Consider the following 21,934-nt stretch of genomic DNA (forward strand, 5'->3'; position numbering starts at 1 on the left):
TGCTGCTGCTGTGAAGAGCAGAATGACAACTATGTTGTGGCCACACACTGTTGTAGGAAATACTGTTACACACAGTTTACACAGCAAGTTTGGGTGGTTGAAGCATAACAGACGTGCAAGATATCGCTCCATTAACGCACAATGTCTATAGGTTTATTGAAAAACAAAAATTGTTGTGTGTGTGTTTAAATCTAATACTCTGTTATAGTTTACTATTTTAACTATTTTGTCATAATCTGGCTGTTATTATGGATTTGTGAATTCTATGTTTGACATTGGCTTGCTTTACTGTAAAAGAAGTGTTACATTTGAAGTTATCAGTGAAACTGCCAGTAAACAGCAACTGTCTGAGGCATATGATTAGAGAGTGTCACAACCCTCACTTTAACCATTAACCCAGTCAAATCTTCTCACCCTGTTTCACTTCTGAGAACCAAACTTGTAATTCAGAGAGAATTTGACAACTGTGAACTAAGAATCATCAATTTGGTGTGGTAAAGACAGGCCTGACCTGCTCTCTTTCACTGTGAGGCTTTGCAATATTAAAATATATAATCTTGTGTGTTTTTTAAACTTTCAGGGGGCAACTTTGATATTAGAAAAATAGTGGAGTGGGTAGTGGAAAAGGACAGGGAATAGGAGGATGAGGGGAAGAGTGGAGGAGGGAAAAGATATGAAGAAAGAGAAATGGCAGAGATGTAGGAAGAAAAGAGCGAAAAAGAGTGGTAGGCACTGAAAGAGCAAGAGGAGAGGTAAGCAAAAAGGAAGGATGGAAGACGAGTGTTGAAAGGGAGCAATACTGAAGAGGCTCAGATGAGAGCTGCTCTAAGTGATCATGTTATGAAACCAGGTCTGTTTATGAAAGAAGCCGAATAAAGAGTTTAACCTAATGTGAGCAGATTTAAAGTAATTGTTCACTATATATATATATATATATATATATATATTATAATTTTTTATTATTATTTGACAAGGATGCATTAAAGTTATAAAAAGTGACAGTAAAGAAATATATTATGCTACAAAAGAGTTACGTTTTAATTAAATGCTGTTATTTTGATCTGTCTAATCAGCAAATAATCCATTAAATAATCATGGTTTCCACAAAAAAGAACATTAAGAACCACAAGTGTTCTCAACACTGAACATAATAAGATTTATTTTCTTTTGAAAAAAAATAAAATTATATATATATATATATATATATATATATATATATATATATATATACACACACATTAAATTAGACTTCCTTAAAATGTTGATTTTAGGTGTCCATTTTCGTTTTAGTGGCAATCGCGAAGATAGTGCTAGGAATAACTGAAGAACACTTAATAGCACTCTTTAGCTGTAAAGTTGTAATGAAACACTAGGTGTCAGTGTGTATCCATTTATATCCAACGAGCATTTTGGACAGTACTACTGGGATTTTTTGAGTTTGGAAATCATATATACTGTGACAGATTTATTATTTGGCTGAAGAGGCTAATATCTGTGAAACAATTTATTATATTGCTTAATCTGATTTTTGCCGTGAGCATTTTTTTTTTAATCAAAGGAACTCAAACTTTTTGTACATTTGCATGTTTATAAAAGATTTAATATGCTTCTATTCCCAGTTAGATGTTGAAGATATGACTGCTGAGTCTGTATGAAGTGGTTGTATTTAATTAAGTTATAATTTATAATTAAAATTTGCCATCTCTCTGTTCATGGACCAAACATTAAAATTAAATAAATGAATAAATAATTGGATTCATCCTGAGAATAATTGACTCTTATTTATGTGAGCTCACATCTTCGTATTGGTCATAAAGAAAACTTGGATGTCTTCTTTGCTGCTAGCATTTTCTGGTTAAAAATTAGAAATTGATTGTTTTATCTGTGTGTGTTCAATTTCTCCAACTGCAGTCGATCATGTTCATTCATATCCACAAGCACAGTCTAATGCATTTGTTAGAACACAAAAAGTTTAATAAATAAGATTACATTCAAGTGACTCACAGCCTTATTGATCTGCTGTGTGAACAATATTTACAGTATATTTCTACAAAATAACGATTAAGGAACATCGCTGGGACATCAAAACTACTGAAAAGTCACCAAAAAATGAAAATATCCTCATCACTTACTCACCCTCAAATCCAAATCAGTATGACTTCTGGCTAACTAATCTTTGAGCTGCTCTTCTTCCAAAAGGAAAGCACCATGTAAGTCACAACGCTACAGGAAACTCAGAAGTCTTCAAAAGCCATGCAGTAGATTTTAAGCTGTTATTTAATGTAACTCCTGTAGTCCCTATGCATGGCTGCAAAAGAATATAACATTAAGTTACTCTTTAAAATCTTTAATCCCATTGATATGATTATCAAACGGGTTTGGAACAACACGAAAGTGAGTAAATTATCACACAATTTGCACTTTTGGGTGAACAAGAGATGGGTATAAACACCTCCTGTATCAAAGACAGCTACAGGTCAAGCATTAATTTAGTAAAGATAGTTTTTAAGCTGCAGATGATTGTAGATTATCCATGGCTAACGTATCTGAGGTCTGCACCACACCTGTAAAAATCATATGAAATGATTCCTTAGCTTATGTTATTGTATTGTTCTGTTCAATAATACGAACTGCATGTATTCCAGCTTTCTCTCATGTAGTAGAAGACTGTGTCACGCTCTTCTGGCTGCTGGTGCTCCTCACTGCACCCGTCCCCGAATGGCTCTTAGATCTCCATTGCCTCTTACAGCCGCAGTGTGATGCCATAAGACAGCGCTGCATGAGATCCCGGAACAGATGACCAGCGAAAAACATGTAGATCCAGGGGTTACAGCAGCTGTTGAGACTGGCCAGAAGCATCGCAATAATGAACGCCATAGCTATTAGAGACAAGACATAAAAAAGTTAGAGAGGTTATGTGACTATTAAACACGATGATTATATATCTATGCACTGTCCACACACTTTGCCTAGATAGATAGATAGATAGATATTTTCATAATGCTACTGGCCAGTAAATTTAAATGTACTGTAGGCAAGATCAATTATGGTCATTTTTAAGTCTGTGTATTCATTACATAGTCAATATTCTGAAAATCTTCATTGAAACAGAAACAGCAGGATGTCAGGTCAAGATGTGTAGACATCCCCCCCCCCCCCAAAAAAAAAAAAAAACACCTTAACGACAAGAACTAGAGCTGTCTCTAAGAACAGTCTCTGTCTCTAAAATAAGTATGAAACAAGGTTACATGATGGACTGATGATGTGCACCTTGGTATATTCAAATAATTGTTCACAAAAATAAAAACTGGTCCATGTTGCAGAATGAAACCAGGGTCACAATGAACTGTCATTAGGGAAAAGAGTTGCATGCAAATTCTTAATAAAAAATACTTTTGTTTTCCACAGGAAAAAAATAATACAGATTTTAAAAGACATGGAAAAAAGAGATAAAATGTTAATTTTTTAATGAACTGCTTGACGTCAGATTGTAATATCTAAACTTAATCTCTATTGTCCTTCAATGTCTTATTGCTGAAACTCCAATTATATTGAATTTGATTACTTCAAACGTATTGCTCTAATATATTAGATTAGTCTAGACCGTGGGTAGTCTCTCATTTGTTTGAATAAACAGGGTCTGAAATATCTGTACTATTCATTTGTAAATTACAGTGAATTCAATAAGTCTTAAGTGAAAACTGTCTTAAAATCTATTGTGCATTTATATCTTCCATTCCTTTAATAAAATAAAAATAAAAAAACAATTTTAAATCGTTTTTTTTTTAATAATTCAATTTAAGTTTTTAAGTTCAAAATAAATATTCTATTTTTCAGTATGGTCTCAGTCTTTTGCAGCCTACTGTATACACATTTGGCATTTATCTTGATGAAGTAACCTTAATTACACCCCTTTTATTGTGGAGGAGTAATAATGAGCAGGGGTGGGAAAGGAAATGCGTAGCAGATGGATTCCTTGCAGTTGTCTTCATTTGGGCCTGGTGGATTTGATAACAGCACAGGACCTCCTCACAAATTATGTTATGAAATTACATGGAAATGACACTCCTTAGGATCAAGACAAGGATAAAGAGTAACAGTTTTGATATCATGCAACATTTACTTTATACCAAACCCACCCGAGGGTGTCTGAGATGCTGTTCAGACTCTCATTTTATCTGTCTCTGTCTGTATTCTACTCTGTAAAAAGTTTTTGGGTTTATGCAACAATCAGTGGGTTTTAGAGCACAATTTATATAAAGTTAAAAAGAGATGACTATAGAGGAATACCAAAAGAATGGAGAGCATAAAATTATTTAGGTACAATTTTATATGTGACTGGACTAAGGTATATCTTGTTTTATTGCCATAATAGATTTCAAATTTCTTTTAATAGACCAGAAATAAACATGACCTGCAGATTAAGGACATAAACTGATTTTATTACTATCTGAGGGTATGATCAGGACATCTCTCCTCTCTTCAAAATCCTAGGGATCCAATTTTCCACGGTTTAAATATATATATATATATATATATATATATATATATATATATATATATATATATATATATATATATATATACATACATACGTACATACATATATACATAACATGTATTACCTTCTCTTGGAGCCATTGGATCCCAGGCGGACCACATCTGTACGAAGAAAAACGGCGTCCAACAGATGATATAAGCCAGGACGATCACAAACGTCATTTTCACCGTCCTTATCTTAGCTTTGGAGATCAACTTGACGCTGCTGACGCGGGAGAGCGCGGTGCCCTTGGCTGGCCGCGGGGTCAAGGACAGACTCTGGTCGCGCCGGGTCTTCAGCTTAAAGTTTTGCCATATTTTATAACTTATAAGTCCATAACAAACGCTTAAAATGGCTACGGGAATTATGTAGATTGTGAGACTTATCCACGTAACGTAAGCCTTTGCGCCCCAGGGCTGAACAAAATCCGCCCAGCAGTCGAAGACCCCGTCGCCCACCTCTCTGAGGGAGAAGATGTACACCTGTGGCAAACTGAAGACAAGGCTTATAATCCAAGAGGCCAGGACGAAAAAACGGTCCTTTCGACGGCGCAGGGATCGCAGAGGCTGCCATATAGCCAAACATCTATCGATAGACATCAGCACGAGCATGTAGGTGGATGCAAACATGCCAACCACCTGTAGGTACTTCACCAGGCGGCACAAAAAGTCTGGTCCATAAAAGCGAAAGGTGATGTCCCAGATAAGTTGAGGGAGAACTTGAAAAACCGCCACCACCAGGTCAGCTATGCTCAAGTGTTTCATAAAATAGTACATCCGCGACTGAACGTGTTTACTCGTCTGGATAGCCACAAGGACGCACAGGTTGCCGGCGAGCGCCAGCAGCAGAATCAACACCAGGACGGTTACTTCGACTTTCGCCACCTCTTCGTTGCGCTTCAGAGGGTTTACGGTTTGGTTCAATCCTCTAGTGTCGTTTTCCTTGCTTGAATTTGTCCAGGAATCGTTGTAGGTCCAGACAATCGTTTCTTTCAGCAGGCTCTCCATCGTGCGTAAAATGCGCGTCCGAGCGCGCTGTATTTGCGGTGTTCTGACGACTCAGGCGCTATAAATCGTTACACATTCGTGTAAAGATGCCGTTAGGATGTGCATTTAGCACCATATGTTGATGATGTAAAGAAAATAGGTCCCGTTCACTGCAAAATAAAAATTTAATAATTTCAAGACGGTTGTTTTTTCTCTTTCATTCAGTAATTTTCAGATCGCATTTTTTTTAGGTTCGTCTTGCAGTGAGCGAAAAAAAATCACTAGTTGGTACGTGATATATTTGCAATATGAAAAGTTATAATAACACCAGTGTAGTTTTCAAGTTTTTTTCAATGTTATGACTGATTAGGATCTGTTGCTATGGTTACCTCCTTGCACGCGATTACTGTTCGCGCGCGTCTATTTCGCGCCCTGAATAACTTTCATGGTAAATAAAATATTTGAAACCCCAATGAAAAACTGCATATTTGTAAATTTGTAATTAATAAAAACAGCCTTTTCTTTTGAGTTCATTTTTTGCAAGTCCCTTTAGTCAGCGTTTATACTTTTTACCACAGAGCATAACCAATAATAAACAATACTAACCGTTTAATTGTAATTTTAAATACCAGTTGGCTATATAATAAATTGACTAAAATAGTTAATTTCAAATATTCAAAATATTCATACTATTGTGACAACTGTGAAAAAAAAAATCACTTACCCTTAATGTATTTCGAAAGGGATCCATTCTGTATGTCTTTGGTTTGAAATGAAGCTATCACTGATGTATAGCGTTGACTTTCTCCCATGAGTGCTCGGATACAGCAGCTCTGCTCAAATCTCAAAACGAACACAGTTATATGAGGGTGCACTGGGTGGATTTGTCCTGGCATGCACTTACACATTTCTGCCACTGAGTGCCATGGTGCTGTGCTGGAATATTGAATGTATTTTACCATGATGATATTTATAGAAACAATCAACAGCTAATGTGCGGCCCAGTAGGAGAGACGGGGTCTAGTTGTCGAAAGCAATTTCAGCTAGCTGCAGATTTCCATTGTGGCAACTAACCCCATATATTTTGACAGCATGCCCCAATAGCAGGTTCAGTGTGTGTCAAATGAACTTTACCCTATCTTCTTTTCCTGAACAATAATGGTGGAAAAGTTAAAATGTATGCCTATATAGAAACCAACTTTCAAAAATGTAAATAAATAAATAAATAAACAATGAAAGTAGACAAAGCGTTGCTTTTTATTGTGCAGTGAATGGGTGCCGTCAGAATCCAGAGAGTCCAAACAGCTGATTAAAATTAAAACTCCTTAAGTTAAAGACATCTTAATGATAAATCGGTTTATTACAAAGACACTAAGCTTTTCACTTGACAAGACGTTAATGGATTTTGTCAGCTGTTTGGACTCTCATTCTGACAGCACGCATTCACTGCAGAGGATCCATTTTGGTGAGCAAGTGATGTAATGCTAAATTTCTCCAGATCTATTCAGATAAAGAAACAAACTCGGCAGCTTGAATGGCCTAAGGGTTAGTAAATTAATGGAATCCCCCCCAAAAAAAAAGGAAAGAAAAGAAAAAAGAAAGAAAGAAAAACTTGAGTTTCCATTGCACTTAATATTTGTTTCCATTGTTTCTGATTAACACTGACATGGTTAACTTCTTTTAGGGGCAACATCCTGCCCCATACAACATCCTGCCTTGTCAGGTGCAGTAAGGAGTCTGCCAGCTGAAAATAAATCCGTTTTAGATTGCATGGAACGAGAGAACTGTTGCAATTTCCACTGTTTACTTGGGTCAGACTTTGCCACAGCCAGTTTTGGCCATGATTAACCGTTCATACATATTTTTGCTGGGCGAACCCGAATGGTGCTGGACAGTCAAGTTGTTTTGTATTGGCACCTCAGGGTGCTGATTTGGTCTCTGTTGCAAAGACGAGCAGCTGAATTTAAAAGCAGGCAGGAAAAAATGTCCAGGGAAACATATCTGGTTGGGTTAGTGGAGAAATAAATCAATATTTATTTAACAATGCAACTCCTTTATGATTATTTAGCATAGTTTTAGAAGCTGAACATTGTTTTTGCACTGACAACACAAATTCAGTTCACACACAAACAGTTTCTTTCAAATGGAGGATGTGACTCATGCTTTTGTCTGGAATCCACAAAATAAACTTTCTTTATTTTGCCATGTTAGTACAATTACAAATACAATATACTGAACCAGTTCAAGCAATTTGAAATAATTATGAGTTACACTGAGAATAGTAATTATGATGTTACTTTCGTTATGAGCCTATAAGGGGAACAGATATAAATAAAACCACTGATTAGCACTATTACCTATGACTGCACCATCATCCTCAGTACCCTATTGAGACCACACCAGCATGAATTTCCAACAGGATGATAATGTTTGAACAAGTAAACTGATTAAAAAGGCTGGTGGGAAACCCAACACATGCTGGTAACCAGCTATGTATCTTCAATGCACAGTTAAAGGCAGCTAGCTGACTCGAAACAACTCTGTTTTGGTCGGGAGAGAGATTTAAAAACAATTAAATGTTGTATCTGAATACACTATTTCTGGGTAACTGCTTTCCACTGATGTCCTTCCACTAATGTGGCTCTGAAAGCATGCAGTGTGAGAGGGCAGCGCAGGAGCATAACAATATACGCACAAGCTACATAAAGGGACATAGCAAACGAGTGCATGAACATAAAGAAATACAGACAGAATATAAAGACAAGCTGTGGGGTAAATTTTTAATTTACAATTAAATAATTGTATGAATATATATATATTTTTTCCATATTAATAAAGTCAATAGAATGGCTACCATCAACTGTTTGATTACCAACATTCTTCAAAATATCTTCTTTTTCTGTTCAGTGGAAGAAAGAAACTCATACAGGTTTGGAAGGACCTTGTGGGTGAGTAGATTTTAGGGTGAGCTATCCATTTAATGTGATTTCCAAGACCAAACTAAATGTATGTTTTTATATTAAAAAAAAATTGTGAATCAACCAGCCTGCCAATATTTCAATACAGTGCTCTACAATCTGCATAAAATCACATGCATACTAGGTTGTGTTTTGAATTGTTCTTTCATAGAACATAAGAGCATAAGAGATTTCTTTTAAAAACATTAAAAAAAAAAAATTATATTATCAACACTGCCTTGAACTGTATTTTGTTGGTGAATTTAGACAAATCACCCCTGACTTTTTGCTGCAACAAAAATGTATCTTTTTGAATCATGTGTTACCAAATCCTTGACCCCTTACATGTTTTCACCTCTATTTGAAAATAAATTGAAAAGAACGGAATTACTTAAAGTAAAATACAAAACATGCAAACCATGTTCAGATTATAGAAAACATGACATTGTGTTAAATCATTTTATCTTCTAATGCTTCTAATGCTTTTTCAAGAAAACTGATGAAAAAAAAATGGTTTGTTTACATTGGTAAATGCCAAGATTTATAGGCACTGTTAGTCTGAATCTTCCTGTATACAAAAAGCGCATGTACTGCAATCAGGATTTGCCCTAGGCAACAGCAGTTTGGGGAAACCACTCGTCTCAGAGGAAAAAGATTTTTCCTGTAGATAAAGAGGTTGAGTCTGCAATAGTGCAGGAGTTGTGTGAACCATTCTGCACATTTGTCCATTTCATATCCCCACAGCTTCACATGTCAAAACCAGTTTTCATAAAAATTTAAGATTTGTCAAATGGAGCAATATGGCTTTTAATTGCTCCATATCTATAAATGAATACAAATGCAAACCCAGATGTAGAGAACTAAGAAATGTTTATATTCCTGTTTAGGAGAGTTGTTTAGAGCTGTAGACTACAGAGTGAATACTAATCAATGTAATGCTGGGTACACATGGTGCGCTCAATCCCCTGCACAGACAAAAAGAAAATAGACAGGACAAGATGACAACATAGGATAATTGCACCTGTGTGACTATAATCTACTGAGTCCTTTAGGTTCCTGATAACCATAATTTCCTAGGATCTTACGAAGCAAACACATTTAAGAGATAGAAGACACAATGGCAGTGATTTTCAAAGATCAAACTGCTGCAAGCCTTGATGATTCAGTTCAGTTCAGTATATTTATATCAATGAATCGATCAGCATTTGATCCAGAATGGTTTGGTACAGCTTGTATCTCACATGTGAATGAGACTGACTTAAAAACATTGGTTGCAATCTGCCCTCCGTTTACAAGAACATTAGTGACCACTCACATAGTAGGCAGCACATCTGACTTCGAGTGACTATACTGTATATTCCAAGACCCAATTCAAAGCCACTGCACCACAGGAAACAAACAGTCTTCCTGCAGGAAGCAGCCCTCATCACCTGAACTATGTACCTGCATAAAAACAGCTGCACTTTGATCATCAGAAATCCTTTGTATATTCAGCACCTGCATGCAGAATCATTCAAATACATTCAGACATCCAGCAGCCCACATGTTTGCATATGTGACAATGCTGACATGTACATTGTAATCCAAAAAGTGCCTGGAAACAATAAAATATGTGAATATCCTTAAGTTCAAGGATCTAAATGGTCACATAAGCACAGTTTAAAACTAAAACTATATACAATAACTATAGAATAAAATATATTATTTCTTTCTTGTTGTCAAACTTTTTAACAGGAGTTGTACTAAAGTACAAATTGCAACAACAAAAAAACTGCAGCATCATGTTTGTTGCGTTTTTTATTATTATTATTATTTTTTGGTTAAATTATGTTATTTTAAATATATTAAATTAAATAAACTAATCAAATTATATTAATATAGTATTTGTATTATATGTATTAATATTGGGCTATATTGAATATAATAATAATGCTGAACATTGAACATATGATATATATATATGTATATATTTTACATTGTCACAGATAAAACAAGCTGCTCATAGAGAAAAAATATTATATTTGAAAAATGGCCAATAATCTTCATATTGCATTCTGACTACATTTGCAGACATTTCTGGTGCAGAAAACTGCTGTTTTCAAGAAGGTCAAAATCAGTGGCCATAAAAGCTCCTAAATCACATTAACTTAAGAGAAAACATCTAACCTGGTGCAGAACACTGTGTGAAAAGAACATATGCCTGATCAAATCAGATTTTTTTCATTTTATGAAGGTTCCTGACTACTGTTAGGAGGTCGATATACATTTCTAAGGTGCTCTGGTTGGTTAGCTAGTTGGTTTGTTAGTTGTTACTGCTGTGTGGTTCTATGATTTTTTATATTAGAAGACATCAAAAACAGCCCATCCGCATGTACGTATGATTTTCCGGTCCCTAGATATAGTTTGTTGTTTTAGTTTTGCATGTTATTGTCCACCAGGTTAAATATTTTACCTGAAGAGGAAAAAGCATTAATTTTCACTCCAAATCCTACCCATCAGGGATGTACTCAGATCATACAAAAATATATAAATGAAACTGCACAAATAATGCACCAATTTACCAAAATGTAAAATAGTTACAAACTGCCATGAGAGCGTGCTGTAAAAATCATATATCTGAGAACTGCAAAAGCTTGAAATATCATTCATGATCATTGAGGGAGCAGTTACACACCAACGTTTAATACTTAAAATTAGGGGCTTTGAAATATCTCAAGCAAGCACCACTAATGACAGCAATAAACCCCGTTGAATTTTCAGATTCAAAGCAATCAGATTCTGTGGTCTGTATCCTGCTGGACCAAATCTGTTCTTCGTTGTCCCTTTTAGCTCTGGTTTTTGTCCATGCTTGTGAGATTATTAAAAGAAAAAACACCAGGAATGAAATTTCACCAAGCTAGGGTGATTACACAGCACAATATGTCATGGGAAAAGTGTCATGCATTCATCATATCTGAGAAACTCTGCTGAAGCTGGACAGGACAGATCCATCTGGGCCTCATTTCATGCGTGTGGATTTCTGTTTGGGGTTTGAGGAGTTCTGTTTTAGATTGTACAGTATGTACGTTATAGTTGCAAAGCCACTGGATCAATTCATGTGAAAACAAGAACAACCAAGCACACTCGTTCCTACATTTTAGGCAGAAAATTTGGTGGGTTTTATTATTTTTTTTTTTTAGATTTGTAAAAGGTAAAAGAAATTGCAAAAAATAAATAATCTAGCCTATATAAATGAGACAAATTAACTTACTTTAATATACTTAATATAAATGCTCTTCTTTTGAACTTTCTATTAATCAAAACAAATATTAAAATGGACTGTTTTTAACATTGATCATAATAAAAAATGCAGCCCTTGTGTACATAAAACGTCAGTGACCTCTTTTCAAAAGCAAATACAAATCTTACCAATCCCAAACTTTTTAGTAGTATTGTGTTTACATCTACAGACACTCTTGTGTTTAACTGAATAAGCCTCGCAGATACTAAATATCCCGAGAGAAAGAAGGAATGAGGAGAATTTGACCTTTCCAAAAACATTTTGCATCATCTTCATAATCCTGATGGGTTTAAGTAGTTTTACTGTTGCTCTACAAATCATAATTCAATCAGTTAGATAAACGTAGCCTACAGTGAAATCAGCCAGCAAATCCAACCTGAAAAGAGAAACATTTATGCTTGAAAAAGCTTGTGGGAGCCCCATGATAAATGTTATTTTGAGAAATTAAGTCTCTGATTGAGTGTAATGCACAGATCTGAAGCTGAAACACATACTGTGCTTATTGGATTAAGTTTAAAGCTTAGCAGAGACTGTTCAATGAGTGTGAGGGTTCAACTAGTGCACCAGAGCTGTGTTGATGTGCAAGTGAGCAGTAAAAGCTGTAGATGGTGTCCACGTGCAGACTTTCACACCTGTGTTCTTCTATTCACAATTACGCTCATTCACCAAGGAACAGGACAATCAGCATCCATTTTCCTGTAATGGATAGTCAATTTCAGTCGCTCTTTTTTTCTCTCCCCACAATATATATAAAAAAACACAATGCTCCTTTTAAATACCAAAGTACGAGTCACTGAATGAACTCACTGAATCAGAGTTGCAAGATTTTTATGGTAATGTGTCTCTGTATACCGACAGAAAATGTTTTTCTAAATAATCCCACTATTGTTACAGACTGATCTCGGGTGACTCATACAACTTGAGTGTTTTAACATATACTGTACATCATTTTATGGTACAAATCACACAACCAAACACAGATTTATGCGATCTGAGGTTTTGTCAGAAAACAAGCATACAGCCATTCCCTAAATTAACAAAAACTCCTTTCCATTCAGTGTCTCCCAGTGGATGTCTGGCATAAGAGTGCATTTGTAATCTTAATAGTTTCTGCATTTTTTTGACACATCTGTGCTACTTATTTTCACCTGGTCAACATTCTTTTTTAATCGGTTGAAGGAAGAAACATGAGCAGCCAGTAGCATCTGCTCAGAGTAATGGTGGACAGTCATCTCATCAGGCCATCTTAAGTGCTGTAATCTGTTTAAGATCCATAAATGTGTTTCCTAACTCACAGGACGAGGTAACAGTCTGACCTTTTGCAAATGCTATCTGTAGCTGCAGGTAATACTTTCCAAAGAAGCAGGGTTTAAAAATAAGTATTTTTGCATACATATATACATATGGTACAGAGAGAGCGAGAGAGAAAGAGAGAGAGAGAGAATTTGGTTACGTATTGGAAATGTACAGCATTATTTTGAAAACATGAAAATATGACACAATATTAATATTATGTATTTATTTATTTGCATTTTTTAAATAATATAATAATTAATAAAAAACATGTATAATATTTTATATATATATTAAAAAAAATAAACTTAAATATTTTTGATTTAGGAAACCTGTCTGAAAAACATTATTACTTTTGCAGTTCTGACTGTTGCCACTAGAGGGGCAGAAAACACCACACACTTTTAAAGCAGAGTTTGCTTCACTGTTTTCTTTCTGGCCTTATATGGAGAGATTATTTGTCCAGGAAAGCCATCTGACTTTCATACCCTTAGTATGATAGCTGAGAACCCAAAAGGTCAGCAAAAATGATATGGATAGATAATCTTAAATATAATATTGGGAAGGATCAACACTCCTTAAATCCTACAAAAACTTGTGTAAAGATCACCACAGTGTAAACTCTGAGTCCGTGCTTAGTCAATGTCTGGCTAATCCACAAAACTGGCTAGAGACCAGATGTGAAGCTGAGCACTGTCACCTGAATAAAACCAGACTTCACTTTGATTATTAAAAGCTTTGATGTCCATTTAGACCTTGCAAGCATTTGCATTTTTACACATACCTCAAAGCACAGGCCTCCAATTAGATTTCAGTCCACTTTTTTTAGCTTGTATTACAGAAAAAAATTAGACATGGAATCAATCTCTTTATTTCCTGCCAAGTATCTCAAATTAAAATCAATACGGATCCTCTCGTACTTGTCTACAGAGACGTGAAATCAATCTTCTTGGAGATTCATCATATGAGATTTGCATCAGACATTTAGACAAACAGACTTCAACAGTCACAACACTTTCTCACAGTTAAATGTATTGGAAAGGAAAGGATGTTACGTGTGGCCAAGTATGGTGTCCCGTACTTGGAATATGTGCTCTGCATTTTACCCATCCATGTGCACACACACAGCAGTGAGTAGTGAACAAACACACACACACACCCGGAGCAGTGGGCCTTGCTCAAGGGTCTTACCTCAGTCGTGTCATTGATGGTGGAGATAGCACTGGATATTCTCTCCCCACACCTAACGTACAATCCCTGCCAGAACTGAGACTCAAACCTGCAAACTTCATGTTACAAGTCCGACTCTCTATCCATTTGGCCATGACTGGCCCAAAAATGAAGATGTGTGTACTTCTGTCGGAGTCTAACAATGACAGAAGTAATATATCTTCCCAATAGTGAGTTAGAGAAGGGAATGAATGAAGCCAAACAGCAAAAGACAAATTGAGAGTCATACTGCACCAGAAGAAAATGAAATTAGGAAGATAGAGGAAAGCATTTGGAGTTGTTGCCAATACTGATTTGAAGCATCTAATCAACAGCCAACAATCAACTATTTGGAAACAAATAATATCTGGGTGATTCTATACCGAGCTGTCAAAAAAATCAATGTTAAACTCACAAATTCCTAAATTTGACATCCCTCGTTGTCTCCACAGAGCTGCCACCCACACAGAAATGCATAGCTGGTTCTTTAATCATAAACAACAAAGCAGTTGATTGATTTTAAACCTAAAAAGGAAATTAAAGCTCATATACATTTAGCACCTGTACAGTTCAAGATTGAAATTAGCTGTGCATATCTGACTACTCCCTGCCATGAACAGACTGTTCCTTGGAACAGATAGTTCCCAAGCCTTTCTAATGCACAAACAATTAACATGAGAAAGACTTCTGAAGCCATTCTGAGAATCTGAAACCTGATATACTGGTATAGGACAATGGGTATTGATAAGAGAAAAAATTCAAGGCCAAGGCCAAACCCAGGTTGCAAATTTCCCAAGTTTACCATATTGGAATTAGAAATATATATTTACAAATTAATAGTTTACCAGAATTGCAAATTTACTCACTCTCAACTCACCCAATTTGGGTTTCTTTATTGGAGAAATTTAGCATTACGTCACTTTTATCAGCTGTTTGGACTCCCATTCACTGCAGAGGATTACAGAATATATTGATTGACACCTGTATTTATTTAGCAGTGTCCTCATGTGACCCAAGATGAGGCAGAGAGGTAAAATGTGAAACTATAAGAATCCCACCAAGAAGCTTCTCATTCAAGATTATTTACATAAGCATTGAAGGGAAGAGGATAGATTGCCCCATTTGAACATGATACACAAACAGTTTGAAGCTCTACAATGGATAAAGGCAGAGATGGTTGTTGAGACCTGCTGGAGCCTGGGAAATACATCTTGGCAGATGAAGGCTTTTTTTTCAGTGGAAGAGCAATACTTATTATAAATGGGTTTAAAAGAACCCCAGAGTATACTGAAAATTCATAGAATAAACAGCCAAAATGAGGCATTTTTGAATAAGGGTCAATTTTGTATCTAATAATATTACTATAGAGTAAAGAAAACCTCACATTTGCCCATCTTAGTTCATTGTGCGCACATCAAGCGAATAAGGGAATCATTTGACATTGTGATATTTTCACTACCAAACATGGTTCATTTGTGTAAGAGAGCCTTTTTTGTTCAGTGTAAATTCAATCCAAACTCAAATCACTCTTGATAAGTATAACAAATCAGTCATGTAGCTGCCATCTGCCAGAGGGATTTTGGTCATGGTGGTCTGACCATTTACAATGTTTAAGACGTGTGTCAATAGATCTGATTGATATGCGTGTTTGGATTCAGGGCCAACTTTAAACTGTTTAAAAGTTGTGTAAAACATCGTTGTCATCATCACATTTGATTCAAGCAATTTATCATTTAGATTACCAAAGGCCAGTTTGATGACTCACTCTGCCCGATGAGACATGCTACACTAAGAGTGAGATGAAGCCAAACTTACTTCAACAGAAGACATTTCTGACAGCTCTGGTTCAGTTACAAGTGAAAAAATGTTACCTGGAAACCAAACATCACTGGGATGGCTAGAAAAATCTTCTAGCAGGCAAAACAAGTTAGTATTCTTTAGACAGCAAAAAAAAAAAAAAAAAAAAAAAATTAAAAATAATTCCTAGAATCTGGTGTAACTTCTAAATATAAAGACTGAAACATTATGTTCTTGTAAAATGTATACTCTATAATATTTTAAAGCTTTGAAACCCTCTTTCTTTTATTTATATTTAACTGCTACCCTTGAGATTACAGGGTTAAAATAAAATAAAATAAAATGGTCCTGGGACACAGCAGCATTGATCAGCCTGATCAGCCCCTTAATCCATGTTAGGGGAAAGATTTTCCGAAATTGCATGCTCTTCCAAAAAGTAAAAAAAGGGGAATACTGAATTTTTCTTCCCATACTCTACTGTACTCCTCCCATGATCTTTTTAATCTTTTGGGCTTATAGCGACACACCCATTTAGTTTTTTTCTTTTTTGGCTTTGAGGCATTGTCTCAATGACTAAGTCTGTATTAAGTAATATGTGTACTACATTGAGATTTGATGTAGACTCAAGTCCAACAATTATTACTTCCTGCATGTTTTCAAAGATAAAGAACTAGAAAATAGCTCCTTGCTGTTTACATTTGAGAAGGCAATCAATACAAACAGAATGGTTTTAGAATACCGGAAGGCTAAAACATAACCATCATAAGGCATGTTTTGTAACAGTCAGTTTGGCTAGACATATTTGATATCTAAAAGCTTGTTCTGTTCTGAATGATCGCTACAAAAGTGGTGCTATAGTGTTTTCAGCTGTAATTTAGTACAAACCTTAGATGAATTTGAGGCAGCCAAAGACTGTACACCATCAAAAGTGCTGCAAACAGTCCATTTATATTACTCTGTTGTGTCATTTAACAGACTCAAACAATTCAAAGACAGTTCCCTTTTGGCTCAAGGGTGCAATGACATAGAGGGCAAGAACAGGTAGGCATGCACCAATATTGTGATGGTGGCACTGACAGCCGAGGCATGTGGGATAACATAAGAAAATGTGACATAACAAAAAAATAAAATAACCACGGTGCCAGTATAAGCAAATTTGCCAGATGACCAAGGACAATTCCTAAACATTATAATTAAAAACACAAGGACATGTACACTTGTTAGTGTACTAGCACATATTCAGTGAGCGGCAGAGCTAATAATCCTGTACCTCGGAGGCTGTTCGTCCTTTGTAGTGCAGTAAAAGATAACCTTGCATGCAACCCTTGTGCTGCGCAAATAGACGCAGCGTTCATGTTTCTCTTCTTGTTAATTGGTCTCAGCTGCAGATGCTATCATCCAAGATGCTCTGTTGTCAACAACTGGGGCTGAATATTAATGAAACAAATTAATGTCCAGGGCTAATTTAAAATGTTATCATATGCAGCATGGTACAGTTTATTCATAAATTAGCATTTTTGCACAGTGTGTGAGTCCTACAGTAATTAGCTTGTTCCCTGAGGAAGTGTTTGCTTATCATTGCAGTAAAATAATTTCCTTACATTACATTGATTTAAAATAAATAAATAAATAAATAGTAATAATAATAATAATGACTTTTTTTTAAATATAAATGAACATATTCTAAAGAATGCTAGTAACCAGTCAGTTTCAGTTCTTATTGACAAAACTGTTTGGTACAACATTTTTCTAAATAAGGGTTAGTAAACAATAACAGAATTTTCATTCGTCTTTAAAAACAACAACAGAAAACTACTGTACATTTCCACTGTTACAGCCCTGAAATATAGAAACAGTAATTAACTGAACACACACGTAGACCCAGTTGTGGGGAATTTGCCATTTGGAATACTTAAGTCAGTCTTGGCATTCAGCCATCAAATATCTCTTAATTAAGAATTTCCACATTTAACACTGTTGATTTACAGTCTTTAATTTATTTATGCATTTCTGCCAGAGAATGCATTAAGCATTACAATTAATACTCTGGGTATGTATTACTGAATGTGGAATTACTGATGGTAGTAGAATGCATAATTTTTCTTATCATAGAAATACCTCTTTCTCTCTTTTGATATATTAGAAATGATATTTGGTATGCATGTAGGAACTGTTACCTTAAAAATGCAAATGGAGTCATCTTACAGTTTTCACTCAAAGCCTCAGATCTATGATACATTGCGCTGGTTTGAGGCGATATCATAAAGTAAGTGATGTTTTGTTTCAAATCCAGCTGTGATGATACATGACACTATTACTAACATCGCCTAAAGGAAAATAAAGATCTGAATGGTCAAATGGAAGTCCGGCAGCATAGTCTCCTCCACATGTGAAACATGGGAAGAAGAATAAACAGAACAACCTGGAGACAACCAACAACCTGAAATTACATTTCTTCGTTTTTTTCTAAAAGAATTGGTAAAGTGCATTGGACAAATTAATATATAATGTCAGTGCTTGCTATGGTTGCTAAAAAGTGTTGTTGTTTTTTTTTTTTCAGTATGAGACTCAAATCCAGGGCTTGGTATAATGGTAAAAACAGAATTAAATCCTACACAATTTGACTTTTAATCTCAGCAGACAAACTACTGTAATATGTATTAGCACATTTGTATGCAAGTTACTTTTGACTGAACTAAACTGTTAAGAGGGCAGACACATTAAAAGCACATTAAAACTCTAGAAGTCTTAACATATTCCCATTAGGCTCAAATCATGCACAATTACCTCAGCATAACAAATTAAACGTGCAATGCTATGAATCTCTTGCTTATAAATATATTTTATACATGGTAAATTGCTTAAATAGTAAGATCAAATTGTCTACTTTTGAATTTCGGTAAAATAAACACATGCCACAGCATTCTGCCACAGCCTGTTAAACAGCTTTGTACCAAAAAGGGGATTACTTAAATAATTCATGGTCACCAAGAATAGCTGAAAGATGCATCTTCATGGTCACTATTCAAATGTGTTTAAGCAATCATCTGAATATCAATAAACCAGATTCCATTTTCAATGTGTTATTCTCTTCTGTCAAAGTAATCTTACTGAGGCCATTCTTCAAAAACACAGTATAAATACAAAAAGATCTTTAGAGAATTTTTAAACTTTGACACCTAGCATACAGTACTATTCTGCAAATCATGCACTGTTGAAATGCTAAATTATAGTATATGTCATTATTCATTTGCCATCATAAATAATTTATCTCCCTTATTATCACACTTTTCAGAAAATGTATAATGTATCATCAGTTAGACCCTAAACATTTTTCATTTTGAGTTGCAAGGAGGTTTATCAGATATTGTATGGCATAAAATAATGTTTTGTATCCTACTTGGCTATTTCTATAATATAGTGAGCAAAACTAAAGAACAAGTGCACGCTGTGCCCTAGATTTTAATGAAAACTTAATCTTCCATTTGCAGGTTTCAAACAGGCTGAGTGGAAAGGGGCTAGAAGAATAGAGCTGGGTACGTCATTTCTCTTTCCCATCCCATGGCATCAATATCATCTTGTAATATTAACTGAAATATCGTAATGAATGGGAAAACAGCAGGGAACTCACTGAATTTATTCACTCAATCACACACATACAACATGAATCTTATAATTAATCCATACAAAAGTGGCTTCTAAATGCTAATGTGGCACTCATCTTCAATTTTCACCTGTAATTTAGCTTCTCATGCACTTCTAAAAAGCCTATTTAATGTCTGGAATCCACTGAGAAAATCCCCACAACCTTATGCGCCACTATTGGGGCATGTTGTCACATTACAGCAATTTTTCATTTCCGAGCAATAGTAGTGGTAGAAAATATATTTGCATCCTAAATTTCCATCTATATCATATAAAATGAAATTTAAAAATATGTTAAAATTACATTTTAAGACATTCTATATTATTTAGTGACACAGGAGAAAAAGGCAATTTATTAATCCATACTTTGAAGCCATTAATGCATCTTTCTAAATGCATCACATTCTTCTCTGTTTCTTAAATGTGTGTTGTTGTTGTTTTATTACATCTGTGCTCTTTAATGGTCCTCTCCAGTGGTTTGAAAAATAAATAAATAATCATAATTAAATGAATTAAATAACTTAAGCCAAAGCTAGTGATGATTCAGAAGAGAATCCTTCATCTGACTCATGAAGTCAATACTTACTTTACTTTTTCTTCTCTGGCAAAACCACAGATTTTAACCTGAGATGTGAGTGTTCAACAATCAGCTTCAAATGTCAAGAGCCTATCTTTCCTCTTCTGCAAATACTCTACGTCATGCATAACCTTCAGTCACATTGTCAAAGTGTGACTCATATGTCTTTCTAAAGCACTTCTCAATAATCTGCACTTTTCCAACCTGCTGTTTGATGTTCCACTTGCCTTTATCTTGATTTATAAGGACAACACCTCAAATGAATCCCACTGCACCCACAAGAATCTCAAGAAATCTTACAGATGATTCAAAATGTCTCATGTTGATGGATGTCATGCAAGTTGTGTGGCTTAGATAGATCAAAATAAATAACTTATTTAGATGGCCTATATTTAGTACTAAATATTTAATAGATAATAGATCAAGTAGCTAATACTTCATTATCTGCTTTTTACTTCATTGTGTGACTTTGTTTTATCTGCTGTTAAAGCTGCGGTAGGGAACTTTTGACGCTCTAGCGGTTAATAAACAGAACTGCTTGCGTCTTGCGGAAGAACATCGTAGCCGGAACTACTTCTCTCTGTTTATGTCTATATAGAATCACAAAGGTACTGGGTTACTCCGCCGCTGTACCCCGAAGCAATCGAAAATAGTCCGAATATAAACACTTATTATAGATGCACCCTAGTGATTCAGGACAAGCCAAAAACACGGTTTGGAAAATGGATTCATGGTGTACTCGCTTATTATATACATTTTTCTACATTTTGAACACAAACAAAGTTACACACCGCAGCTCTGATTGGTTATTTTTTACCGGGAGCGATGGAGTTTCTGCAAATGGCAATAGGACCACTGGCTTCTACTGTCAGGACATAATGACAGGTTTAACAAATATGTAAAAAATATTTTTTTTACAAAAGTTCCCTACAGCACCTTTAAGTGTCTGAGCATGTTTGCCATTCTCAAACATAAGCGTGAGGTCATTCTCAACCTGCTTCTCTCCCTCATGCTATTCCACATTTTGATTACAAGAAACAACTTATTGAGTGAGCAAAAGTCTGCACTCTGCAGTTTTCAGTTTACATCCATCAAAAGTAAAACAACTGTTTATTTATCAAATCTAATTGAAAAGATCACAAGCATACACATAAACCAAGAGATCCATCATGCTGATAAAGAAAGAAAAGTCTACTCTACACTTCATTTTATTGCAATTGTTTGTCTTTGGAGATGCAATATAGTTTAAAATGTGGATTAATGTAACTCAACTGTTAAAAGTGCATTGCATTGTTTATGGTAACTTAATTAAAATAAATCTCAAAACTGAACTGCAATGGCCAGAGTGGGCAACACTGCAGGTTAATTTAGCATGACTAATGAAAAATAAATAAATAAAAAGTGCAAGGTTGGGGGTTCGAATCCCAGGGAATGCGATGTAAGTAGCTTTGGATAAAAGTATCTGCTAAATGCATAAATTTATTTTAATTCTTATTTAAGTACTTTGTACGACGGCCCTTCAAAACAATAGCAGTCAAACTCTAACTCACTTTGAAGTAATCAGAGTAATGAAGAACACACTTCCGATGTTTAAACTACAAGCAGATCACATCAAATACTGATCTGATTACCCATCTGCTATTCACTTAA

General features: G+C 35.2%; 1 protein-coding gene across 1 annotated transcript; it reads right to left on the reverse strand.

Moving 5' to 3' along the window:
* Positions 1-1,952: 1,952 nt before the first annotated feature.
* oxtrb (oxytocin receptor b) lies at positions 1,953-6,536 on the reverse strand. Its single transcript, XM_052558562.1, has 3 exons — positions 6,251-6,536; positions 4,626-5,696; positions 1,953-2,879 (listed from the first exon to the last, which is right to left on the reverse strand). Exons 2-3 carry the CDS (start codon positions 5,545-5,547, stop codon positions 2,653-2,655), a joined length of 1,149 nt encoding a protein of 382 aa, XP_052414522.1. The 5' UTR covers positions 5,548-5,696; positions 6,251-6,536; the 3' UTR covers positions 1,953-2,652.
* Positions 6,537-21,934: the final 15,398 nt, after the last annotated feature.

The sequence above is a fragment of the Carassius gibelio genome, chromosome B6, assembly GCF_023724105.1.
Source record: "Carassius gibelio isolate Cgi1373 ecotype wild population from Czech Republic chromosome B6, carGib1.2-hapl.c, whole genome shotgun sequence".
Taxonomy (NCBI): domain Eukaryota; kingdom Metazoa; phylum Chordata; class Actinopteri; order Cypriniformes; family Cyprinidae; genus Carassius; species Carassius gibelio.

Coding starts and splice junctions, on each gene's coding strand:
- oxtrb (XM_052558562.1), bottom strand. CDS start 5,547: ATGGAGAGCCTGCTGAAAGAAACGATTGTCTGGACCTACAACGATTCC. Junction 2,880..4,625: donor TCCAATGGCTCCAAGAGAAG/GTAATACATGTT, acceptor TGTCTCTAATAG/CTATGGCGTTCATTATTGCG.